Source organism: Crotalus tigris, unplaced genomic scaffold (assembly GCF_016545835.1).
Source record: "Crotalus tigris isolate CLP2741 ecotype Arizona unplaced genomic scaffold, ASM1654583v1 scf7180000023713.2527936, whole genome shotgun sequence".
NCBI lineage: Eukaryota > Metazoa > Chordata > Lepidosauria > Squamata > Viperidae > Crotalus > Crotalus tigris.
The window spans coordinates 646,253-674,041 of record NW_024100135.1 but is presented as its reverse complement, the minus strand read 5'-3'; the positions used below and the strand labels follow the sequence as shown (position 1 = coordinate 674,041).

General features: G+C 36.5%; 1 protein-coding gene across 3 annotated transcripts in view; it reads left to right on the top strand.

The window, feature by feature from the left end:
• Positions 1–27,789, top strand: part of SOS1 (SOS Ras/Rac guanine nucleotide exchange factor 1) — a 55,814-nt gene that overhangs the window by 21,487 nt on the left and 6,538 nt on the right. For 2 of the 3 annotated variants that reach the window (XM_039320867.1, XM_039320868.1), the window contains 13 exons: positions 775–902; positions 1,562–2,217; positions 8,083–8,164; positions 8,907–9,029; positions 12,794–12,897; positions 14,906–15,128; positions 17,872–17,991; positions 18,863–19,025; positions 19,571–19,688; positions 21,313–21,485; positions 24,148–24,264; positions 25,671–25,935; positions 26,665–26,783. In XM_039320867.1, the coding sequence (XP_039176801.1) occupies positions 775–902; positions 1,562–2,217; positions 8,083–8,164; positions 8,907–9,029; positions 12,794–12,897; positions 14,906–15,128; positions 17,872–17,991; positions 18,863–19,025; positions 19,571–19,688; positions 21,313–21,485; positions 24,148–24,264; positions 25,671–25,935; positions 26,665–26,783 (2,391 nt within the window). Of the gene's footprint in view, positions 1–774; positions 903–1,561; positions 2,218–8,082; positions 8,165–8,906; positions 9,030–12,793; positions 12,898–14,905; positions 15,129–17,871; positions 17,992–18,862; positions 19,026–19,570; positions 19,689–21,312; positions 21,486–24,147; positions 24,265–25,670; positions 25,936–26,636; positions 26,784–27,789 lie in introns of those variants that run through there. The other variant, XM_039320869.1, reaches the window with a different exon arrangement.

The window sequence follows — 27,789 nt, the reverse complement described above, 5'->3', positions numbered from 1 at the left end:
ATATAAAGTTGCTTGGATCAAGATTAAGATTCGTATGTTGCCTCTGATGATTTTTAATGATCTTTTGCTGATCGGAACTGAAATTGCAAGGTTTTAGGGATTTGCTTACAAATAATCTTTTCATGGGAAGAAAAGATTATTTGTTGTATTTTAAGAAAAGGTGATAAGTTAGTAAAGTTATTTATATTTGTTATGAATCTTCTGAATCATGAGTCATTTCTTTATACAGTTCTTTTTCTATTTCTTTTTTCTTTCTGCAACTTCTATTTTTTATTTTTTTTATTTTTTCATTGGTATATTTTTATCAATATAACTATTAATAAAATTATTATTTTGAAAAAAAGATCCAAAGCAAAGTGAATTGAGAGGATTTCAGTGCTGTTGTCTTCTCCTTCCTACCCCCTTCACACCGCCACTTCCACTTCTTTTCCTAGTCAAAATTATCTTTCACTTCCAGTAAGTCCCACCTCCTCAAACTGATTATTGTTTTGAGCCAGAGAGCCAAAAAGGAATTGGCATAGTGAAGGTTTTGCTCATTTTTTATCCATTCTTAAGGCAGTATCTGGCAGTGTTGTGCGAAGAATATTGATTTTTTCCATGTAAACACCAGGAAATTTTACGTAGATAAATTGTCCCTTTCCTCTCTTAGCATTATTATTATTTGTTAGATTATCACAAGTATAACTGCATCAAAAAGAAATGCTTTCCTCTGAAAGATAATAACTGATCTGTAAGGTTTTATACTCGTATAAATTATTCTCCTCCTGTTCGTAGCAATTAGAGGAGAAGAGTGAAGATGAAGAGGATAAAGAGTGCTTGAAGCAAGCTATTACAGCCCTACTTAATCTTCAGAGTAGTATGGAAAGAATTTGCTCCAAAAGTCTTGCAAAGAGAAGGCTTAGGTAAACGTACTTCTGTTTTCTTCTTACTTTTTAGTCCTGGAGCACTATGCTATAAATCTGGATTTCTCAGTTTCCTTTCTTAGTAAACAACGAACAAAGTAGTTTGCAACAATATGATTTTTCAGAGGAAGTGACATCAAAGTCCGGATAGCTATTGTTTTAAAGGTGTATGTGTGTTTGCCTTCATGCTTCTAGTAAATGCATCTTGAGACTCTACTGGTAAGCAGAAAGAAAAAATGGTTTGTATTAACTATTAGCCAAACAAAAATATCTTGCAGATTAATTTAGAGCATTTAACCATCTTTCGTACTCATTCAGTAATAGTGTAGGGCATGTGGTGATTGTAATACATAAGAATGGAAAGTAATGTTCATATTTTTTTACTTGTTAATAAAGTATTAATTGCTACTTGACGGTTTAAATATGTCTGACTGACTGGAATCTGACTGGATTTGTCAATTACATCTTTAAGTATGACAGCACTTTCAGATCTGAATTTGTTTGCATAGAGTTGAAGCTAACTTGCTGAGTTCTTTTCTATCATCTTTTAGATCTTATTAAACTCTTCTCCACATTACTTGTCAACAAACATGTTATTTTTCTGCTAAATATTTGATTGTTACTGTATAAATAAATATCATCTTGCTCCTCTTTCAAAGTGAATCTGCATGCCGATTCTATAGTCAACAAATGAAGGGGAAGCAGCTAGCAATCAAGAAGATGAATGAGATCCAAAAGAATATTGATGGCTGGGAAGGAAAAGATATTGGACAGTGCTGCAATGAGTTTATTATGGAAGGAACTCTCACACGTGTGGGTGCCAAACATGAAAGACATATATTTCTCTTTGATGGTCTCATGATCTGCTGTAAATCAAATCATGGCCAGCCAAGACTGCCTGGTGCTAGCAATGCAGAATATCGTCTGAAAGAGAAATTTCTTATGCGAAAGGTACAGATCAATGATAAAGATAACACTAACGAGTACAAGCATGCTTTTGAAATCATTTTAAAAGATGAGAACAGTGTTATTTTTGCTGCTAAATCAGCTGAAGAGAAGAACAACTGGATGGCAGCCTTGATCTCTTTACAGTACAGAAGTACCCTAGAACGTATGTTAGATGTAACAATGTTGCAAGAAGAGAAAGAGGAGCAGATGAGATTTCCAAGTCCTGAGCTATATAGATTTGCAGAACCTGATTCTACTGAAAATATTGTTTTTGAAGAAAACATGCAGCCCAAATCTGGAATCCCAATTATTAAGGCAGGAACTGTTGTCAAACTGATTGAGAGACTTACATTCCACATGTATGCTGGTAAGGAATCTTTTCAAATCTTTAAAATATCTGAGTTATTTTTTAATTGTCTCTGTATACCAGTAGAACCAGAAAGGTTGGATTTGATTTAATTTTACTTGCTAGATATTCCTAAAGGCTCTAAGGGGCTAGCAAATCAAAACATAAAAAGAATCCCTTCAATAAAAGTAAAGGCAAAACAGGTTGAGGCCATCCCATAAAGAATAATAATAAAAAACGGTACCAGCCCGTTCACAAGGTCAAAGGATACAGGTACAAAAAGACATCAAATCTCTTCTTTACCTTGTACCTTAAATAGGTTTTATATGCTTTGTTGGCCATCTTCTTAATTTTAAGAACATGTTACCAAAGTAAAATTGCTCGGCTTCTATGCCTTAGATGCTGGATCATTTAATTTTGCATTAAAATATAAAGAAGCATTGAGATCAATGAAATAATAATAAAGTACTACCACCGTTTGTTAAGTTGTGAGACTGTCGGAGACATAAACAGGCATTAAATATTCATTCTGTTTGTAGTCTTCAGGACTGCAGCCCGCAATGTAGCTTAAAATATTTTCCAAAAAAGGAATCCTATATTCCAGTAAAATGATTTTGTAATAATATGCTGCAACCCACAATGTTGTTAAATAATTATTTATATTTAATATTTTGTAAAGATGATACTGTAAGACTGCAATAAATGACTGCAGTAAAGCTGTATTTCCTGGGTCACTTGATTCAGATCATCTAAAAACCTTTGAGCATAAGATCACAATTGCTTGTGTCAAAGCTGCCCTCTCCCATAGCAGAAGCCCAGCTATGACCCTAGAGATCTCTTTTCCTTAATTCTGTTGCTCACCAGTAACTTGGTGCCTCTTTGCCTCTACATGTTGTTGCCTCTGGTCCTTTCCATCAGGAACAAACTCCAGTATCTTGTCGTTCTGCTTTTTGAATCATTTTTCTGTCTTATCCTGTCACCCTCTCTTGTTTCCAGTCCTGGCTGCAACCTCCTGTCTTTCTCCACTAGCCATAAATCCTTATGCTATTGCCCCCCCCCCCTTGCCTCTTCTACCATGTTCCCTTTGCATATGTCTGTTTAAAATTCCCAGGAGTTTTGGCATGGTTATATCTGAACCACACTGACTGATAAAATTGAGTGCCAATTTTTAAGGAAATATATCCTCTAACTATAAATAGCATGTTAGGCTAGCCCATCTGTTAACATATTTGTTTATATTCTGAAAATTGAAGGCTGAAAATATTTCCCTCAAAAGAAAAAGAAATTGGAATTGGAAGGGGCAACTTAAGCTATCAAATACAAAAAGGAATAAGAAATAGTAAGCCAAAGAAATTAAAACATGCAATTGAAAAAGAAAGGAAAAGGAATCATAGTAAAACTAGTTTACACCAATTTTCTTCACCTTTGTGCCTTTTTGTCTTTGTTTTTGATCTGTCTATATGCTGCTTCATACATTGCTTTTCTTTGGTTTTTTACTCTTCATTTTTCTGCATTTCAATTGCAATTTCATCACTTCAGTTTTTTTGGTCTTCCCTTTCTTCTCCACCTGTTCATTCTTCTGTGTATTTGTTTTGTGATCTGATCTTCATTCATTGTCTCTGAATGCCAACCATCTAATGAATTTTTTTTATAGTGGTCACTCATTTTTGTACCCAATTCTCATTTGATAAATATTTATTTCCTGCAACAGACAATATGCTGCCCATTACAGTATCTTTTTACCAACATTTGCATATCCTAAAATTTCTCTGTTTTCTTATTTTCTTATTGTAATAAACAATACTGTACAACAAAGCCCATTAATTTATTGATTTATTATAGTTTTTTTTACAGTTAGGTATGACTTGTAATGGTTCATTCCATTTTTTCCTGTTAAACACAACCTTGGTTTTTTTATATGTTAGTTTTCAGAAGAATATTCCTTATGGATCATATACCCTAACATTTTCTATAAAAGAAATCACCTGCATAAAACCTCCCAGCCATCACATCTGTTAACACCAAAAACATTTATTGCACATTTATTTATAAATAAGCAATGAAAAGAACATCGTGCATACCAGTATATCTTGTTCCCTGCTCAATGGTATACCTAAGCATTCCATTTATTCATTTGTATGCTTTACTTATATTGTCTGTAGCACTCTTGCTACATTCAGCAACCAACTTTAAATTTCACATTCATGTAAATATTTTGTAATTCAATCCTTTTTTATAATTTTGTTTCTCTAATGCTACAATTCAAATGCAACAAGGTATTTTAGAGCAGGTATGGGTGAGCTGTGAGTGCCTTCTTAATTCAAGCTTCTATTTTTTTGAGATTGCTCAAAATGATGTGTCCCACATTCAGAACTTATCACTCCTGTATCTTTCATTAGTTATCATAGTAGTTCATGATAAACCAGTTGTATTTTTACATTTACGTTCATTCTGTTGGCATATATCTACATATAAATAGACTCACATATTTTAAAGTCATATTTTTCTCAGATAATCATCATACAGTCACAATATAAGTCTTCAAGTGGACCTTGGAAATCATCTAGTCCAACCTCCTGTTCAGTGCAAGAATCTATTATTATAGCATCTTCAAAAGATGATCAAACATGCCTTAGTTGAAACGCCTCCAGCAAAGGTCACAACATCCTCTGGCAGTCTGTTCTGTTGTGGAACAGTTGTTATATTTTATAATTTTTTCTTGATGTCCAAATAATGTCTGCTTTCTTGTAATTTAAACTGATGACTTCTTATCTTCTGAAACAACTCTGCCCTGTTTTCTGACAATTCTTCAGATATTTAAAAATAGCTATCATGTCTTCCTGTAATCTTCTTTGGATAAGCATAGTGCTGGTCATGTGGGCATATTTGGCCCCTATGGTCCAAAGATGTTCAAAGCCCAGTTTTATCCTAATCATACCCACATTACTCACCTCTAATCTGGGGATACTTGCAGGCCGAAATACAACTTCCTGCCTCCCATCAAGTAGAAGACAAAGTATTGTTCTGAGAAATCCTCAGAATGCCATCTCCATCCTTGAAATGACAGTGGGAGTAGAGGAAAGAAGTATTGCGAAAAGGTCTATTACTATTAAAAAATAAACTCTTATTTTTATTTATTTATGCAGAAACTTTGCGTGAAGTCTTTCAAGGCAGTTTTCCCCCAAATGACCTACATTTTCTTTCTGTTTTTTAACATTTATTTCATCATTGTGTTTGAACAGCACTTGCACATAAATGGGTGGAAGCCGGAAATTACCATTCTCTAGAAGAACTTCCTTTCAAAAGTATTTTTGATTGTTCATTGGCCATCTGGTATGGCTTGGCATAACAGAAATTATACAAACACTATTTTGGTCCAAATCATTAGTAGTATAAATGCTGATATTACAATCTTTCAGATACCTAGCTTTATGCATTCCATTGTATTACCTTTCACTTACTAAAATCTGGACTAAGAATCTGAAAATAGATGTTTGGCTAAGCCCTAATATATATCTCTGCTACAGATAAAGTATAATAATTGGATTACTTTTAAGAAATCATGACTCTGTTTCACTCAAGTGTTTACGAAGATGCATGTCCTAGTGCTTACTACTGTCTGAAGCTTATATGATTGTAGAATTGTGCTGTTCCTTGTGCATCTAACTCTTTTGCTACTGTTCTGCTCCTTATCGGATCAGACAGTGTAACAAGGCTAGTTCCACACTATTTATCTATCTATCTGTCTTTCTGTCTGTCTGTCCATCCATTCATTGTATATGGCTGCCCAATTTACACCCAAGTGTCTCTGGATGGATTATAACTTTAAAAATCCACAATATAAAATCCCATAAAACATCACCTCATATTGCATTAAACATGGTATGTTTGGGATATGCTTAGATTATGTGTGATCCAGCTACTTTAGTTGTTTCAGGAATCTATCATTAAAATAAACTATGGTTTAGCACTATACTTCATTATGGTCAGAAACTATGGTTATAAGCTTCCAAAGAAGCCAGAATGAGGAAGCAGTGTCTGGTTTCATGTAAGGATGGCAATATGTGCTACATTTTGGGTTAAACCAGGATTTGATTTCCAGAACTTCATTATCCTGCTTTTGAATGTTAATGGGTCTGACTTTTGTATTTGGTAGGTAGAGGAGAGCCAATAGCTTAGCTCCTTGCAGAACAGATGTGTGATAATTCCTTCTTTCATTCCATTCATGATTTTGTTTGTAACTAATATATGGAAAATGGTGGTTTAATGGGACAAAAAGGTCAGGATGATTACTTATGAACTCCATGTAGACAATAATAGAGCTTTTTTATTCATACTCAGAAACTTGTTTCACCTTTCTTCAAATTCTGGCATGTATAACATAAGCTGCTTCTCTGTTTTTATAAGCTCATCTGTTTCTTGAGTGAATATTTCCAGTTTTTAAAAAAATATTTGCAATTTTTTTTCTCTGATAAGGTTGTGATATTCTATTTATAAGTTTTGGTACATTGAATGCATGTGCGTCAGCATAGCATCAATTTCCTTTGTTAAGGCATTCAGGAATGATTATTATTTTTAGAAGGTCTTTTATAGCTTTTAAAATGCCTGTATTGAAGAGACATTTCTCACAGATGTGCATCCTGGTTGATTGTGTGTATGTTTGACCTAAAAAGTATTATATCTAATTGTAACATTTTGTTATCATTTGTGTGCAAATGGCCTGTCCTTCTCTTGATTCTACTGCAGAATTAACACATGTCTCTTAGCCATCCATGAGCAGTAATAGGCCTTTGAATGACTCTGATCATCCCTTTCCTTCTTATGCTGAAGAATCCTGAGTGAAAGCTAACTGGCTGATTATAATGCACTAGTATAACAAACTAGTGTTAAGAGATAGTAAGATGAAATTAATTCTTATGTTAGTGGGCAGACCTGGGAAAACAGAATATGCCCTGTTTCCATAGATCAGTGAACTGAGAGAAGTTCTCTTCTTCATGACTGGATTCAATTAACCAAGACTGTTTCTATCTATTTGGGTCATCTTTCTTTCATGGGTAGGAAAAATGTTTTCAGTGCTCTCCAAAAAGATGAGAAATATAAGCAACTAAATGAAAAAGGATTGTATGCATAAGCTATAAGGTGAAGGGTTTTTTTTCTTTGTTCTAATCATTTTCTCTCCATGCTGGTTAGGGAAGGAAAGACAGCAACAGTAAGTTGATTTCTCCATATGCAGTATATTAAATAGATGAAGTTAAATTCAATCCTGCAAGAGTTGCCAATCATTGCAAAAGTACCTTCAACCTTTTTACTCCAGCTTGAAACGGATTGTTTAATATTTCCTAAAATGATTGTTTATTCTGAAATTATGTTCTCTGCCCTTGCTCCACTTCTGAGATGAAGGCTGAAGACAATTCTTGCTTGTTTTCAGTTGAGCCCCTTTACAGGTTCAACTCATATTGGAAATATTAAATGGGCTTGATGAAAGTTCAATACATCAGAAGTACTTCTAGTTGTCTATTTTTGCACCAAGAAGTGTGATTTCCTTTTTAAGCATGCTTTTTATTTTTACTATTTTACATTCAGCCTCCTGTATTGAGTTCCTTGGCAATCTAAGGAAAGATCAATCTTCTGAAAATTCCATTACTTGTCATTAGTTTGGCTTAACATGTCCCTTAAGTGAGAATGTCCTCAACTGAGTATCCTTCTGCTTATCTTGGATTGTTTCTTGAAATCTGTCAGGAATTAATATCCTTTTCCTGTTTCCTCAGTCATCATTAAAGCATAGTTGCTATTATATGGTCTGCATTACATTGTGTAACAGTGAATGGTTTTTGCTATCATCACAGGTCTTCATAAGCTGCCTAAGTCATTCTTTTTCTATTTTAGATCCCAATTTTGTTCGAACATTTCTTACCACATACAGATCTTTTTGTAAGCCTCAGGAATTACTAAGTCTCCTGATAGAAAGGTGAGTGACTCTTTCTGAAATACTGCCTTATGACTTTTTTTCCTTCTTGAGATTTTTTTAAATGCTTATTCTTGAGAAGAAGTTGTTATTTCCCCAATTTAATGTGACATGTAGCCTCAGAATGAATTATTTCTCCATCAGCCAAGTAAATTGGATATCATTTGAGCAAAGTTTATTTATTTGTTTTAAGCTCACCTAAGTTTAATATCATAAAAAAATTAACAACCCCATAAAGCAATATCTACAGTAAGGGTCACAATTGGCAAGATTGCAGACAGTATCACAATATAAGTCAAATAAGCTGTCCAATAAGCTGTAGTACATTATGTTAAGTCATGGGGTTTTTTTCATGGTACACTTGAATTTCTCCATATGTTTTAAATAAATCATTAGTGTTTTTCACATTTCCTATTTGTATATAAGATTTAATCAGTAAAATAATAACATAATTTTATTAATCAGTAAAATATACATTTATATCTCAATTATTTGCAAAAGTAAACACATGTTTGCAATTAATATTAAAATGCCATTTCTTTGCTAAAGAGACATACTTAGTATTATTGCATCTGTGCTAACTCTCAGAATTAAAATTCTATTGGGTTGTGGTCCTGTTTCTTGACTCCCTGTGACTTCCTGAGTTAATGCTTCTCTGTATTGTTTGTTGCAGTTAGTATTTTCCATCTTGCTAAATTAATATGTAAATGCTACATTTAAGTTTCACTTCATCCTCCCATATTAGATTTGAAATTCCAGAACCTGAGCCAACAGAAGCAGATCGTATAGCTATGGAGAATGGAGATCAACCTCTTAGTGCAGAATTAAAAAGATTTAGAAAAGAATATATACAGCCTGTACAGCTACGGTAAGTATTGAAATGTATTTATTTACTACATTTTTATGCAACTTAACTCCCGACTATTCTGGGGAGTTCAAGGGGTCTTTAGTTGACAATGAAAACTAATTTGGGAGCTGGCAGGGTTTTTTTATGCACAAAAAACTAAACATGAGAGTTCACCGAAGCTCACTGGCTTTTGTCAAGTTTTTTTAAAAAAAAATTATTTTGAAGTGGAGAATGATTGGGGGGGGTCAGCTTGCATCCTGCACAGATGAAATCATTCCTAGAAAATAACTTCCAAAAACCATGCCCATAAGGCCTGAAATGGAGCACCCTTTTGTGCATCCATATTAAACATGTAAAATTGTATCCTAATTGTTTCTCATCTTTAAAATATTGATTTGGGTCCAAAAGATTATTGATGTGTGCATTCATGCACAGAGATTTTCTTTTCAGAATTGCCTTTCTAGACAAAAAAAAGCCTTGTTTGTGTTTTTTGCTCTTTTCTAATTCAAATATTAAGCAGTAGTATATTATCAACAAACATTGCTGCAAAGTTGATATCAGTTTCTACTTGGTGTCCAAAATCCACAATTCTTGATGTCTTGATAGATTCCAGAAATATAATAAAGAATATAGACAAATTTTCCACATAGTAATTGATTCAGAATTATTTTAACTGTCCTGTTTGTTTTTGCTCAAATTGTGACAATAATAAGAAAACTATATGAATTTATGTCCACCTGCTGAATTGCATCTCCAATAAGAACCTTGATCTTTACCAGACATTCATTCTCTGAAGCGTCCAATATACTCAAAGCTTTTTGCTCATTATTTTTAGATCATAGAAAAATGCCATGTTATTTAAAACAACCTCCCAATGGTTTACCAGGGCAAGACATCCAACTTTATTATTGTAGAAGTTATTCAAACAACTTCTTATTTTTAAAAGAGCTACTGTCTTAGGAATCACAGTAGATTCTTTTATACCTTTAATCATTCTGAAGCTTCAGAAGCAGCAACAACAGCTGGATTTTAGGCTCTATAACAGAAGCTTAAGTTGATTAAACTGTCAAGTAGTCTGAGGTAAATTGTTTTTATATTTTGTCAGAGTCCTCGGAGCTGACTTGATCCACAGTAATAATATTGTGACAGGCAAAGTATATTTGCCTACTAGTTTTATATTGAAAGATATCATAATATATGCTTGTCATGACCCATGGTATGGAATCTGATTTACTGCAGTTTGGCAAATGTTTTAACATGACACTAGACTTGTATATTAATGAAATTGATGTAAGCGTGTAAGTGACAATTGCCAGATCTTCAACAACAAATAGAATCCTATATTCTGTGATTTCTGGTATAATTCCATTAATGATTTCAGAATTTGTGACTAAGCAAGAGATTCTTAACACAATTTTAAAAGAAAGGGGAACAAAGGGAATTCTTGAAATATATTTAAACATAATTTTAATCAAGTTTAATTGATTCTGGAAAAACACAAAAAAAGTCAAAATGTCCCAAAACCTTCCAAGAAATCATATCAAAAGCTTTCTCAACAATGAAAGCAGTTATTCCTTCTCTAATTTGTGAACTAATCAATAACACTGATTAAAATTGAAAGGCACCAGAAGGCCTATGAAACCATGGCATCAGATGGGCATAGTGTGGTATGTGCATTCTGGACCAACTGTAACTTCCAAAAGGACATCCCCATGTAGTATATGTAGTAGTCCTTTCAGTAGGTCATTTAGGGTGTGAGTGTCTGAAGGGCCTCCCAATCCAGGAATAGATTGTATTGTAAATGAATCTATATGAAAGGAATATATGTGAAGACTGTTTTGGTTACAGCTGACATTTTTTTAAGCAGGAGCTGAAAGTCCCCAGGTTGCATGCATGTCTCAAGTAAAAAAGTGCAGTTTCATACAAAACTAAACATGGAAAGTACAGATATCCTAAGCTACTCAGACTTTGTACAATTGAGCCTGAGTCTGTTTCTCTCCTTAAAAATCCACATAATCTCTAGACACTGGAACAGGACCTCAACAGCATTACTTCACCTATGACTGAGATATACAATAGGGTATTGTCAAATTACTGGTGATACCAAAATAGACAATCTCATCCAGCAGTTTCGTATAGATGTTAAACAAAAGGGACAAGAGGAATAAGCTCTGAGACTATCACAAATGAGTGGTCCTGGGCTCAATCTCCCCTCTCAGTCTCCCCCATCCCCATTAATACTGACCACAAAGAAAGGAAGACGAGCCATAACAATCTGGTGACCCCGACTCCCAATTTTCCAGCCAGTCTATGATTGACAGTATTGGAAGCTGCTGAGAATGAATGGATGTATCATCTCTTCCCTCTGCCACCAAATGTCATTGACAAGCACAATCAATGCTATCTTTTTACTGTATCCCAGACTAAAATGGATCTGTTTCCTCCAGGATCCTCTGAAGCTGTTGCCCACTTTCTCAACAACTTTCCTCAAAACAGGAAAGTTGGGGATTACACAGATATTATCTGGAATCTTTTGAGTCCAGTGATGAGTTTTAAGTTCATATTTAGCAGAGACCAAACATCTATATTGATTAGGAGACAGATGATATAATGTATAAAAAGTTAATAATTTAATTACCACTTTAGGAATTCAATTTACTCAGTAATCTTACAAGATTTGTATGTAATAATTCAGTCTAGAAAAAAAAATTGGCAGCATCACTTACAAAACAATTAGGTACTTGTTCTAGAGAATCTGTTGTTGGACTATTAAATACAAGACTGCTTGAACTGGATCGTCCAGTCTGACCACTAATATTAAAAATGATATTTTCAATTAAAATTTTTCATCAGATTAGAAAATCTCATACAATAATACTTCTTGCAAATTTAGAATTAAAACCTAGGTAATCCTCCCCTATTCAAGTCAACAATACTTCATCTGACATAAAATACTGTTAGAGTTAGTTGCCATTTCTCCCTCTGCATTTGTGCATAAGGGCACTGTTCATAAACACTGGTTTCTTATAACATTGTTTTACTGATACGCATTCCATGATTTTTTTTGAATAACCTAACTGTCAGATAATTTAATAATATGTGTGTTTCTTTTGGACAGAAGAATATTTCTTAGTTTTGAAAGTTATGATTAGTATATGATTCATTGTGACAAGGGGATAAAGCAATGAGCAAAAACATAATCACTTTGGGGCATTATGATAATAGATCCTTCATAGTCTTCACAAACTTTAATCTTGCTGCTTTCAGTTTACATATGATTGATATTGTTGAATCTTATAAATATTAAGTTTATATTTATGATTTTATAGTTCCAAAGAAAATCTTTTCATGAAAGTCCAGAAATTGACTCTTCTTAGTTATAATTCCATTCCATTTCATTTCATTTCATTAGGAAATATATGCTACATTACAGTCTCTAGAAAAGAACTTTTCTGTGGGAGTTCTACCTTTTTTGTGCATAATAGGCAGTCGTAGTGTTAGGTAATGATCACCTTGTTGCACAAACTTGCCTTTTAGCCCAAGTGTTAGAACTTGAACGGGAGATTGCTTATGCTAGAAGGACTGCTGTTCTCACTCTTTTCAAAGAATGGCCAGTCAGGCTCAGAGCTGAGTGCTTATAAATCTGTGCTCCTTCCATCTATACTACAGTTTAGCATTGTATCATCTGTTGCAAACGTACAAATTGCAGCCCTACTACCAGTAAGTGTTGTTTAAAATATATTCAATAAATATTGATCTCAAATATTTAATCATTTATGTTGCAGAGTATTAAATGTATGTCGACACTGGGTGGAACATCATTTTTATGATTTTGAAAGAGACGTAGATCTTTTGCAACGATTGGAAGAATTTATTGGCACAGTCAGAGGTATTTGATGACTACAAATATCTAATACATATTTTCATTGAGTGTAGTTTTCATATCTGTTCCTTATTGATAAAATGGATTCCATTTAATGTTATATGAGAGATAACTGTATGCTAATATTTAACTATGTTGTTAACTTTAGAGTAAGCGTTTCTGCCCTGAAGAAGCTAGCAAAATATCAGCATATATTCACTGTTTGACATAGCATTACAGTGAAGTTAGTATTCCAATACTCCACATTTATTTTTTTAATAAGCTATGCCTGGTTTGTTGGTCATCCATTAAACAGTTTTATTTGAGAAAAATCAACCTAAAATTATTTTAGATAATGGAATCTTAACGTAAAATATCAGCCCAACCTCAGATAATCTGTCATAATTAGAAAAAATAACCCATGATTCAATATAAGCATATATAATTAAAATAAACCAGGAAAAACCTCTAGAAATTGACTTGGATTTCATTTATTGATACACTGACTGATTGACTGGAGAGGAGGATTGTGTTTTTAAAAGGAATCTCCCTGATCAAAACAAAGATCTAAGATTCGTTATATTTTAATTTATGTAGGAACATGCCAGGAGCAAATACGTGTGCCAATCTTAGGCTGCTCCTTTCTTATGCTGATGCCAGTTTAACTATAAGCTTGTTTATGAAAAGCCTGTGTGTACAAAGCTATTAGTGTTCCATTTGACATTTTCCTTGCTGTTCTGTCTTAGCAACTTTCCATTCTAGAAAAGCATTCTAGGAAAATGCTTTCCTTTCTGTTGATGGGTCTTACTTGACATAGATACTCTTCTCTGTGTGTGTATAGATATACAAATAAATATTGTAGAGAAAGAATTAAATTTATATAAACAAAATCAAAACATCAAAATACACATATATGAAAGCAAAACAACCAACTTAAAATATTTTTTTTTTGCATCTTTCCAGTTTGGTTCAAAAAGGTGCTGCAGCTATAGCTGACAAACAGGAGTTTCAGTAGCATAGTAGAATCACTTGCCTGACATATAGACTATCACTGGTGTGAAATCCAGCTTTTTAAAATTACTATTTATCTTCCCTGAGCTAGCTACTGTACTTTTCTACTATTGCACCATTTTCATCATTTACTGCATCAGTTATTTGAATTAGAAGGATTAACTAACACCCTTTTTATGACCGCTTCCACCCTGGAAAAATTATTTTAAAAAATAATTTAAAAAGAAATCCAGGGGAAATGTAGAAGGAAAAATAGTAATTAAAAAAGCAAAGTTGACAAATCATACAAGCACTCTTCTGCTGAGACTCCTGTTTCTCAATATTAGCTGTAGCAAACCTTAGTAAAAAGCTACTCTGCTCAGTAGCCAATCCAAGTACATGGGGCTACCTGAAGAAGTTAAGCAAAGCAGGCAAACCAGACAACATTTGAGTTGGCAACAGCTGGAAAACACTCTCAACTTGGAGCAGGAAAACATGAGCAGAGATCACAGCCATGGAGGAGTGGAATTCAATAGAAGACCTATCCTCCATAAATAGTTGACAATCTGTTTTCACCACAAGGGAACCTGACAGCATGTATATGTTGTAAGCCTTACATATCTTAATCTCATAGTATAGAGCCTTCTATGTTTTAAGCCTGAAACTGAAGTGTAAAGCTTTCATTCTCTCATTACACTATCTTAATTGGAACTGCTGTGTGACACGGTATTTTTTCTTGTTATGGAAATTTTTTTTGTAACTTAATTCGAAGATTATTAAAATGAAATAGGATACCAACTTATTTTTTTGTATGGCCAGTTCATGCATGCTTCTGCATGTACATTTTCATATATCAGAAAAGCAGGTTGGAAACTATCACTTCCTTTTTTAAGCAAATAGGAATTTTAATTTGGGACATTTGTAGTGCTGGGCTAGCTGAAATTCTTGCATTCTTTTACCAATTGGCCAGTGGGTAAGATAAGCATATAATATTTTTAGAACTTGCTCTGTGGTGCTGTAAAGCTATTTCTGTACTTATTCTCAGGTAAAGCTATGAAGAAATGGGTTGAATCAATCACAAAGATAATTCATAGGAAAAAGCAAGCGCAAGCCATTGGGCCAACTCATAATATTACTTTTGAAAGCTCACCACCTCCAATTGAGTGGCATATAAGCAGGCAAGGACAAACTGAAACATTTGATCTACTCACTTTGCATCCAATAGAAATTGCCCGACAGCTTACTCTACTTGAATCAGAACTTTACAGGTAAGTGCCTTTTTTTCCTTTGAGATGTATGGTTCTTGGTTAAAATATAGACTTGTCAAATGTTTTCTTTAATGTCATGGGTCTTTCTGCCATTTATTTTTACTAGCAGAATCAGTAGTATTACATTTTCTGGGGTATACTTTCTTATTTTTGATGAACACTTTAATATCAGCAGTAAAAGTGAGAATTTCTCTTCATATGTTGGGAATTATTTAGTAAAATTAAAACAACGATTGCAAGGTCAAAATTTCTTTGCATGATATAATATTATACCATTAGTGGCTATAGAGCAATGGTTCTCAACCTTCCTAATGCCGCGACCCTTTAATATAGTTCCTCATGTTGTGGTGACCCCCAACCATAAAATTATTTTCGTTACTACTTCATAACTGTAATTTTGCTACTGTTATGAATCGTAATGTAAATATCTGATATGCAGGGTGTATTTTCATTGTTACGAATTGAACATAATTAAAGCATAGTGATTAATCACAAAAACAATATAGCAATGCTCACTGGAGAAGCTTACTCTTCCTTGCTCAAAAATGTTGGGAGGGAAGGAAGGAAGGAAGATTGAAGGGGGAAGGAAGGAAGGAAGGAGGGAAGGAAGGAAGGAAGGAAGGAAGGAAGGAAGGAAGGAAGGAGAAAGAGATTGAAGGGGAAGAGATGGAGATGGAAGGAAGGAAAGAAGGAAGATTGAAGAGGAAAGGAAGGGGAAAGGAAGGAAGGAAGGAAGGAAGGAAGGAAGGAAGGAAGGAAGGAAGGAAGGAAGGAAGGAAGGAAGATTGAAGGGGAAAGGAAGGAGATGGAAGGGGGAAGGAAGGAAGGAGAGAGATTGAAGGGGAAGGGATGGAGATGGAAGGAAGGAAGGAAGATTGAAGGGGAAAGGAGATGGAGAAGGAAGGAAGATGAAGGGGAAAGGAAGGAGATTGAAGGGGGAAGGAAGAAGAAGGAAGGAAGGAAGGAAGGAAGGAAGGAAGGAAGGAAGGAAGGAAGGAAGGAGAGAGAGGTTACTCATGCCCTTGTCACCTCAAGACTGGACTACTGTAATGCGCTCTACATGGGGCTACCCTTGAAGAGCGTTCGGAGGCTGCAGTTGGTTCAGAATGCAGCTGCGAGAGCGATTATGGGTGCACCAAGGTACACCCACGTGTCACCTATCCTCCGCGAGCTGCACTGGCTTCCTGTGGGTCTACGGACGCAATTCAAGGTATTGGTTGTCACCTTTAAAGCCCTTCATGGCTTAGGACCAGGTTACTTATAGGACCGCATACTGCCACATAGTTCCCAGAGACCGGTGAGGTCCCACAGATTGGGCCTCCTTCAGGTCCCATCGGCCAGACAATGTCGGCTGGCGGGCCCTCCGGGAAGGGCCTTTTCTGTGGTGGCTCCGACGTGGTGGAATCAACTTCCCCCCGAGATTCGAACTACTCCCACCTTGCTGGCCTTCAAGAAAGCTATTAAAACTCTCCTGGTCCGGCAGGCCTGGGGTTGATGTCCCTGGCTGGGCCCGGGATTCAATTGGGACATGCTGTGTGAATGTATTCATTTTTAATTGTTGTACTTGTTGTTTTGATTTTATGCGCCGCCCTGAGTCCCTAGGGATTGGGCGGCATATAAGTTTTACTAATAAATAAATAAATTGAAGAAGAAGGGATGGAGATGGATGGATGGATGGAAGGAAGGAAAGAAGGAAGGAAGGAAGGAAGATTGAAGGGGAAAGGAAGGAGATGGAGAAGGAAGGAAGATTGAAGGGGGAAGGAAGGAAGGAAGGAAGGAAGGAAGGAAGGAAGGAAGGAAGGAAGGAAGGAGAGGGAGATTGAAGGGGAAGGGATGGAGTTGGAGATGGAAGAAAGGAAGGAAGATTGAAGGGGAAAGGAAGGAGATGGAGAAGGAAGGAGATTGAAGGGGGGAGGTGCTGCCAAGGACACACAAGCACCTCCACACAATTGCCCGGGGAGGGGGGGAGGCTTTGGCAGAGAGCCTGGTGGAGAGCCAAGTGGCAGCACATCCGGGGCCTCGGAAGCTGCGTGGGGGATTTGCGTGCCTCAGAGCAGCCGGCTGCCCTCTCACACCCATCAACCTGGAGCCCCCCATCCTCATCCCGGCACCTCTTGCCCTCTCCCAGCCGCCCCCCTGGGACCTGCCCGCCCCTCCAGCCTCCTGGGCGCCATCGCAGCGGTGGGGTCGCGGGAGCCCCTTTCCATGCCGTGCAGCCCATTGCACGCGAGAGGCATGGAGACCAGCTCGGCGTTGCAGCTCAGCTGGCAGCGGCGACAGCAGCAGCCCAGACCCGGCTCAGCTCAGACCAGCCGCTGAGCCAGCCCAGGGCGGCGTCAGGGGCATGCAGATGGCGCTGCGACGGCAGGAGCAGGTGCTGTCGGAGGAGAAGGGCGCCCTGGAGGCAGAGGAGGGCGGCGGAGGAGGGCAGCGGCGGCTGGATAGAGGAGCAATGTCTCAGTTTCTAAAGACCATCGGAAATATGTATTTTCCGATGGTCTTAGGTGACCCCTGGGAAAGCGTTCGATCCCCAAAAGGGTCGCGACCCACAGGTTGAGAACCGCTGCTATAGAGAAAGCTAGCTATTAAAACTAAATGCTTTTCTTTCCGTGGATAAGAAGCTGTTCAAAAGAAACACAGATCAGTTCATTTATTAGTTTAATTCAAAAATATTGATTTAAGTGGAAATATTTTTGATGAAAAGCCAGCTAATCTTGCCTCATTTTGATTTTACGTTTGGCAGGGCTGTGCAGCCATCAGAGCTCGTTGGAAGTGTATGGACAAAGGAAGATAAAGAAATTAATTCTCCTAACCTGCTCAAAATGATAAGACATACGACTAATCTTACCTTATGGTTTGAAAAGTAAGATTAATTTGATTCATTGATCAGTATTGGTATTTGCATGGTTCCTATGATGTAACTTAGCAGAGATTGAGTTTTAAGCAAAAAATACAATAGTTGATTTAGTGACCAAAGTTACAACAGCACTGGAAAAAGTGATTTATCGTTGTTTAATCACACTTATGATCATTGCAGCATCCCCATGGTCACATGATTAAAATTCAGATGCTTGGCAATTGACTCATGTTTATGACGATTGCTGGGGTCCTATGATCACCTTTTGCAGACTTCTGATAAGCAAAGTCATTGGGGAACCCAGATTCACTTAACAACTGTATTACTAACTTATGAGCTGCAGTGATTCCGTTCAGGTCATAAAATGGGGCAAAATTCACTTAACTGTCTTGCTTAGCAAGAGAAATGTTGGGCTCAACTATGGTCATAAGTTGAGGATTACAATAACAAAAGTTTGTTATTTATATTTTCTGTGGTCTGTATTCAAACAGCGACAGATAATATTAAGTTATATATTAGTACTAGACCAATTTTGTAGTGGTATAAATCAGCCATCACTACATTGAATATCATTACATTATTCAGTTTCCTGATTCAGACAGCAAACACATCTACCTGTTCTCTCGGTGAATTTAGATGCTTTGTTTTCAGTTGAGAAATTTGTACAGATCAATTGCCTCAGGATAGAACCTTGTGAAAGCGGGTGCGTCTAATCCCTCTAGTCTATACTATAAAATGTACATTACATTTGCTGTGTATGATAGTTTCCTTTTAATTTAAAAAAATGGGACACACTTCCTTGAAAAAAAACTCTGATAATGCTTTTACATTTTTGATAATCCAAAATGAAATTTAAATATGCTTTCTGAATATCTAGATGCATTGTGGAAACAGAAAATCTAGAAGAAAGAGTAATGGTAGTATGCCGGATAATTGAAATCTTGCAAGTTTTTCAAGAGCTAAATAATTTTAATGGCGTTCTTGAAGTTGTCAGTGCTATGAACTCTGCACCTATTTACAGACTGGATCACACCTTTGAAGTAAGTGAAATGCAGATCTAAAATGAAAACTACTTGGACTTGAGATAGCAGATATTTTTCATTAAAGAAACTTTTAAAAAATATGTGTTGGGTTTGAACATTAGAAAAATGATTTAATTTTTTTTTCTCAACGTAAGAAATTAACCCTAAATTTTAAAAAAAGAGTAACACAAATGTTTATTTAATCCCAGGTATACAAACTAAAGCCTCTCCTTTGTGTTTTATATCCAATTTTAGCTTTGCATCAAATCTTAATATTTTTGTCTGGATCATGGTTCTCTTCATGATCAAAAATATTATTTTACTGACCTATTTCCATTCAAAACAAAAGTAGAGAATAAGGACACAAGTAAAACAATATAGGCAGATCTTATTGCTACTTTTAACATTATAGATTTTTCTATATGGAAAGCATTATGTGAAAGAAAGGGATGAGTCATGTAGATGGATTCACAAATTTTGGCCAGGCTGGGCAGTCAACTGTACTAGTATAATCAGCAAATTTTCTGTGGGCAAACTGTATCCTCACCTTTCTTTATCTTCAGCAAATCCCAAGTCGGCAAAAGAAGATATTTGAAGAAGCACATGAACTAAGTGAAGATCATCATAAGAAATACTTGGCAAAACTCAGGTCCATTAATCCTCCGTGTGTGCCTTTCTTTGGTAAGTAGGATTTTATTTGTGATAAAAATAAAATCACAAATATTAATGGATAAAGAATATGAACTGTAGAATGAGTATATGGGAAAGTTTTTTGTTTAAATGTCCTACCTGAATTTGCTGTTAATTAGAATGACTAAATAACAAAAGAATATATTTGAATACATCTCAGTGAAGATAATTGACATGATTTTTCAGGTATTTGCAAGTTTTAGTGTCAAAGCAAATTGTTGTCTAAATTGTTTAAAAATGTGTGTGTGATATCCCAAAGGTGCTTTTCAAAATGCAATTGGACTTTCTTGGGTTTTTTTTTTCCTTGAAAACATTTCACTTCTCATCCATGAATCTTCTTCAGAAAGCTTCTTTGGGATAATCATGTCCTGGATGATTGAGAATCTTCATAGACATGTGTGTGACAATTGTGCTTTGTAACTGAACTGGAAATACTTTGAGGGAGAGATGAAAATATAGCAGATTATTCTTTTTATTTGGCCCAGTATAATATATTTTACTCTTTATTCTGAGAAAGAACTGTTTAGCTGTAACTGTCATAGTGCCATCTGCCATAGTTTTTTTTATACAGGTAGTTCTCAACTTATAACCATCATTTCTGTTGTTAAGAAAGTTGATAGTTAAGTGAGTCACAACTGATTTTATTACCTTTTTGCCATAGTTAAGTGAATCATTGCAGTTAAGTGAATCTGACTGCCCCCATTGACTTTGCTTATTGAAAGCTGACTGGGAAGATTACATATGGTGATTATATGACCCTATTAATGCTGCATCTATCAGAAATACATGTTGGTTGCCAAGTGCCTGAATTTTGATCATGTGGCCAAGGAGATGCTGCACTGGTCTCAAGAGAGAGGATCAGCCATAAATCAACTTTTTCAGTACTTTCGTTACTTTGAATGGTTGTAAATTGAGAATGATCTGTATCATGAAGAAGCATATCTGCCTATCATTTTTTTCTATCTTTGTAATTGTGTGTCAGTACTGAAGATTTATATAAAGCCATAGTCTCCTGTTATACTGTAGCTTGAACACTATTTTAATGTCTTGTTACAAACTGAGATGGGCTGAAAAGTTTATAAATTAAATATTGGTACCAGGGAGAAATGAAAAAATGTGGAGATGAATACACAGAAAAGATATTTATACTTAGGTTTGATTATAGTCTTTACTGTTGGAACATAAGAACTAAGGGATGTTTCCAAAGACTTTATAGACGAGATAAAAATTATGAAAAAACCTAAAGTCAGTAATTATTTGGGGCAAATCTAACTCATTATGCAGTTTTTTTTTCCAACAGCAGAATGGAATTCCATTTCTCCTGTGCAAATCAAAATGGGCTTTTCAGGATACAGATATTAATCTCAAGAAGGGGAAATAAAGTGCTGAAGAGGAAGATGAGTCAGTGGGGAATTTTTGAAGTGAGAGTTTGGTAGTCTACGGGTTGCTTGTAGAAAGTGCAATTTATTGGCAAAATAACTTAGAGATACCCTTCAGCATTTCCTTGCAGTTACCCAAAATCTCTTAATATGTTAAAATATTCCATGCTATTAATATTTAGTTTATTTCCTAGAAAAACATTACATTGTGCATTTTTATATATTTGCTATTATAGGAATTTATTTAACAAACATTTTGAAAACAGAAGAAGGCAATCCTGAATTTCTAAGAAGACATGGAAGAGAGCTCATTAACTTTAGCAAACGGAGGAAAGTAGCTGAGATAACAGGAGAAATTCAACAGTACCAAAACCAGCCATACTGCTTAAAGGTGGAACCTGACATTAGAGTAAGTAGAAGGTTTTACTCCGTGGAGTCCTTGGTGTCCTCTGAGCTTGGTTGTTTGCTTATAGAGTGGGATTTGCTCTGTGTTTATATACAGTAGTTTGCCCTGACAGGTTGGTGGGGATATTATTTTCTCCTTGGTAGTTCATTGGTTAGGATGTTGTTTTCTACTTGTTTGTCTGAGTTGATAATTCCTTGATTAGGATATCATTTGCTGTGGAGTCCTTGCTGCTCTCTGAGCTTGGTGGTTTTCTTGCAGACATTTCAGTACCAAACAAGGTATCATTATCAATGCTAGGCTAGTTACCTAGTTTGGTAAAGAAATGTCTGCAGAAAAACCATGAAGCTCAGAGATCACCAATGACCTCACAGTTCAATTCTGAGCTACATATATTCTCTTCTTGGTACCATTTATTGCTTGATTGTCTGGAGTTAATCCTTATTTATCTACTTGTCATCCTTGGTCTTGAAAGAAGTTTTACATCAGGAGCTATCTTGCAGTTCCCAGGGAACTGCAAACTGATTTTTTCCTTTGGTATCCTTTGCAGTCCCCCTAATAAATAACCCCTAATTTATGTAATCTTAATTTTCTGGAAAGAGGCACAAGAAATGGTGGCTATATAAATTTTCAATAAATTAATAAATAAACATTCTATCAATGAAAAATCTTTGATTTTTGCAGAGGTGCAAAACAGCAACTGCTATGTTTGCAAATACATACAAGCATGCATGGAAATTTACTTTCACAAGGATTGTTGGAGCAAAACTCTTCTGTAACTCAGGACTACTACATCTTCCAAGTATTGAAGGAAAAAGATTGCTTAAAATGATACTCAAGTCTGCCCTTAGACAATTTATTTCAGAGTTTACATCTTACAAAAATTGTAAAAGTTGTAAAAACATATTGGTCAAACCATAGTGATATTAATCATAACTACTTAATATTTAAATGAATATGCAGCTGGCTGAAATCATATAGAAATTGTGCTAATCAATGTTACCTCATTGAATTTGAATGAGGGTCTAAGTGAAGCACTCTTAAGGGCAGTCTTGGACCTCTATTCTTTATTGGTTTTAGTAATGGTCTAGGTAAACAGTAAAGTTTATAATTATATAGATCAGGGGTGTCAAATTCAATTTCATTGAGGGCCGCATCAGCATTGCAGTTGCCCTCGGGGCCAGGTGGGTGTGGCCAGGGTGGGTGCGGTCTACTGGGTGGGCATGGATGGAGTGGATGTGGCCTACTGGGTGGGCATGGCCAGCTCTACATCATTCACATCAAGGGTGCTTGTGGGGGGCTGGGCAGGAGTGGGACAGATCTGAGGGTCTCTGGCAGAAAGGGGTGGGACCAGGGCAAGTGCCAAAGCATGGTCCACTGGAGGAGCCTCACTGTTCCTCTCAGGCCATGCAGGGGAGGCTGGATAGTGGTGCAGGCTGCCCGGAGCCCTGGCAGCAGAGGTCAAATGCCCAGCCTGGCCCTCGAGCATCCACAGCACCAAGCCCAGCCCCACTTGCCCAAGGGGGCGCCCAGCTACTCTTACCTCCTCCTCAAGGCTGCTGCTGCTATGCTTGCTCTCCTTATCCAGGTTGCTCATGATGGGTACAAGGGCAAAGTCAGAGGGAGACCCATTCCCTCTCCATGGGAGGAGACCCGGCTTTGTATCCAAAGCTTCCTTAGCAATAGGATGGGAGACCCATAGGATAGGTCAGGAGGAGAGGGCAAGGGGATGGTGAAAGGGCAGCAGGACAGGGCTAAGGTAGGACTTCCCTCAGACCCTCCCTCTCCTTCTTTCCTTCTTTCCTTCCTTCTTTCCTAAGTACAGAGTGGTGGGAAAATATTTGAGATGAGGGAGGAAGAAAAACAGGCAAGAAACGCAGCTGGGGAGGTTTCACCCTTCATGAGGAATGAGGAAATGCACCATCGCCTGGAAGTGGCCAGCGTGATGGTGCATTTCTTCATTCCTCACAAAGGTGACACCTCCCCAGTATGCACCCAGGGAGTGGGGCTGATGTGGCAGGGGCTGGTTCCTCGCTGTTTCCAGACGGCCTTGTGGAGCTAAGACTGAATGCGTTTTAGCATAGATGGCCACCATAAAATTGTACATTGGCTCCCAGCCAGCCTGGGCCAGGGCCAAGGCAGAGGGGGCCGTTCCCGCACTGTTTCCAGGATGGCTTCGCGGGCCACATGAAACCACTTTGCGGGCCTCATCCGGCCCCCGGGCCTTGTGTTTGGCATGTCTGATATAGATGATATAAAATTAGTTGAGTCAGTTAATACCCTAATTTGGATTTGTGCACTGATTGGAAACAGTGACCTAAGTGGCTCTTCCCAACTATGATATTGTGCGCTACCCTAAGTTGTAAGGTATTATGATAGCCAGTTCTATCCAGTTCAAGGCCTGTTCTGTGAGAGGGCCTGCCTCCTTGATATCTGTTAATACAAATTAAATATCAGAAGAATTGTTTCAGCTATTTTCATGGGTTCTTCAAGTCTGATTAGTTTGCGTAAGTGTTGCTGTAGGAGCAGATAGAAGGAAATGCATTTCTATGAATCCATCTAGTAATAAAAAGCAAGGTAGGATTGTGTCCTGTTAAAGTATTTGCATCCTTTGCCTTAAAATCACAATGTTACATTGTACTAATCATCCTGAATGTTTTGGTTTTAGAGATTTTTTGAAAATTTGAATCCAATGGGAAATAGCATGGAAAAAGAATTTGCAGATTCTCTTTACAACAAGTCCCTAGAAATAGAGCCACGTAATATGAAGCCACCTCCAAGACTTGTGAGTATGAACGTTTATTACAGTGGTTCTCAACCTTTTTAATGCCGCGACCCCCCAACCGGTCATAAGTTGAGGACTACTCAGCCGGTCATAAGCCGAGGACTACTCAACTGGTGCAGCACTGTTTGCAGAATGGGACTTTTGGCGGGCTCAGCAGGGCAGAGACAGCCTGGACAATTCCTATTGGCTTTTGAAAGCCAATAGAATTAGACTCTATTCAAGAGAGTCTATTCTATTGGCTTTCAAAAGCCAATAGAATAAAAGGGAGTAGCACAGCTAAGGAAAAGGGGAAAAAAATGGCGGACTGCATTGTTTGGCGACCCCTGTGAAATGGTCGTTCAACCCCAAATGGGGTCCCGACCCACAGGTTGAGAACCACTGGTTTATTATATATTTGCTATAAATCACTTTATCTTTTCTTTTTTAAGAACAATTTTACAGTAAAGGAACAAGGAATCAAGAAATAATTACATATTAACATTTGGTAGGGTAACAATGAAGATCTTGGAAATGATATTCAGATTCCATGACATGTCTATACCTACAAAGATCAGAATTGTGTAAGCAGTAGTTTTCCCTATACAGTTAAACTTTAAGTTACAACCACAATTGAGTCCAAAATTCTGTTGCTAAGTGAGATAATTTTAAGTGAATTTTGCCCCATTTTACAACCTTTCTTGCCACAGTTGTTAAGTGAATCTGGCTTCCCCATTGACTTTGCTTTTTAGAAGGTTGCAAAAGAGGATCACACGTCATAAATAGGACATGTCATAAATACATGTCAGTTGCCAAAAGTCTGAATTTTGATCACATGACCATGGGGATGCTGCAGTGGCCATAAGTGTGAAACCCGGGCGTAAGTCACTTTTCTTAGTATCATTGTAACTTTGAACGGTCACTAAATGAACGGTTGTATGTCGAGGACTACCTGTAGTACAGTTGGACTTTGTAAAAGCAGGATAGAAAGAATATCACTGAGAATATCACTGACAACCAGAAAAGCTCCAAACAAATTCATCATTGAACCAATCAATCCATAGTCTCACTTGAGGCACATGATCAGGCTGAAATTATCATATTTCATTGAGCCATATTATGCAAAGACCTCACTTGCTTTAGAAGTTCATAATTCTAGGAATGGTGTAATGAAAGAGAGAGGGATGACCAGCGACAAGGTGGATTAACTCAATCAATGGTATACCATTGAGACATATGAAAAGCCAGATTTGGGACAGATCTAGCAGTGTCGTCACTAAGAATTGACATCAACTTTATAACACATAATTAATTAGTTGTAGAATAACACAAATATGATACTTGGAAAAGAACTGGAAATGTTAAAGGTTAACAAAAAAAGGTTCCGATTAACACTGTGTTCTTATAATATCTGTTTTGGATTCTTTCAGCCTAAAAAATATAGCTATTCTCTCAAATCTCCGGGTATTCGTCCATCAAATCCAAGACCTGGAACAATGAGGCACCCAACACCTCTGCAACAAGAACCAAGAAAAATCAGTTATAGCCGTGTCCCTGAGAGTGAATCAGAGAATGCAGCCTCTGCACCAAACTCTCCAAGAACGCCACTCACCCCACCTTTACCATCCTCCACTTCCAGCACTACAGATGTCTGCAGTGTGTTTGATTCTGATCCCTCTACACCTTTTCATTCAAGTAGGTGCAACTACAGGCAATGATGTTGTCTCTCATTTTAATGTTTTTGGCCCCTTTCATTTCTATTTGTGTTCTGAAAGTATTAGATAGCATAAGAAAAATGAGGTAGTGTTTATACAGAATAGAATCTACTTGGACATTTGATTCAATTGATGCTTTTATAATTTATCATCATAATTTAGAAAATAACAATGAAACTTAATATTCAAGTAAAGCAATGCTATCTACCAGTGATGATAGATATACTGTAATAAGTAACAAGGATAACTGTTTCCTTCATATTTTATTTTCCAAAATGAATTTCACAAGATGCATTGAGCAATAAAAGGATAATATAAATCAGATAACTTCCTTCTTCTATCTGATTAATATCCTACACTTGGATGTCTTCTGCAGTTTTTCTTCATGAATTTGAGCAAACTGAAAAGTTTATCAGCTTTGTTTGGTTTAATTTAATTTAGATTTTAATGGAAGATTTTATTATGGTTGTATGTTTGTTGAGTTTATATTTTTATTCTGTTTTATTGCTTTTTTAAAAAGCTGTGAGCCCCTCCCCCCGGTCACATACATGAGATGCTCAGTTACACAAATCTAATAAATTAGCCTTAAGAATCTGGTTGTTATGAAATAAACAAGATGTTACAATACTTAAATGAAAACAGTTAGTTTTTGTAAGCCATATTTTACTCTGTTTACAATAGGCCATTGAAGGTTTTCATATGTCCTCAGGGTCTGCCTCTGTATCCTCCATCAGTTTCCCCAAAAATTCTGATGAAATTACTGTTCCTCCTCCTATTCCACCCCGAAGACGTCCAGAATCTGCCCCTGCCGAATCTTCTCCATCAAAGGTAATTTTTCTCTATTTCAAATAGCAGAAATAATGGATTTTAGAAGTAAACTAAAATTATTTTTAAAAGATGTAAGATGATACTACATGCAAAAGGTTTGGTGCACCCCAGTCAGAATGTTTGTTTTTGTGAATTCCTAAGTGACCAGAAGCTGACACAACCTATGCATTTATTTATTTATTTATAAAACCTATTGGCATAGGGTAACTCTGGGAAGCTTACAGTCATAAAAATATATCTATACATATACGTTAAAACATAAATAAAACCAGACATTCAAATCTAATGGCATGTGGAGAGGGCGAGGGCGGAGTGGAGGGAAGTGGGATCTGTTGTTAACACGATCAACCACCTCCACTGTGCTGTTCCCCCATTGGGGCCCCAAGCATGGTACAAAGATAACTCTGTCATGTATTTATTTGTTTATTTTGTTTACGTATTGCCAGATTTGGAAAAGATTCCCAGAGTTTGCATCATTAAAAAACATAAAAAATGAAAATCTAAAATGCAATAAAAGTACAAAACTACCATTATAAAAGCACAATCGTGACTACTCCATGTAGGCTCTCCAAAACAGCCCTCTCTGTAACAGTTTCTAGAAGGCCAAGAAGGATTGCATATGACTTTCCAAACAGCAGGTTAATTAAGGGTAGATTGGGCAGTAGACTCAGGTAAATAGGATTAAAATCATGTTTAGAGTATTGCTCATATATGATTCCTCATCAAACTAATGAGAAATCAAATGGACTTTCAAATGAAAAAATAGAGGGAATGCTTATAAAATTTGCAGAAGATATAAAACAGGTGGAATAACTAATATTCTAAAAATATGAACAGAATTTAAAAAGGCTTATAGAAAAGGGCTGAAAATAACAGAAACATATGAATACATGTGTATGCGTGTGTGATTTGAATGAACAATAGGGGATACCTGACTTTGCAGTTTGATATGATGTAAAACGGCAAGTTCTGTTTTAAGGTTACATCAGTAAAAGTGGATCGTTCT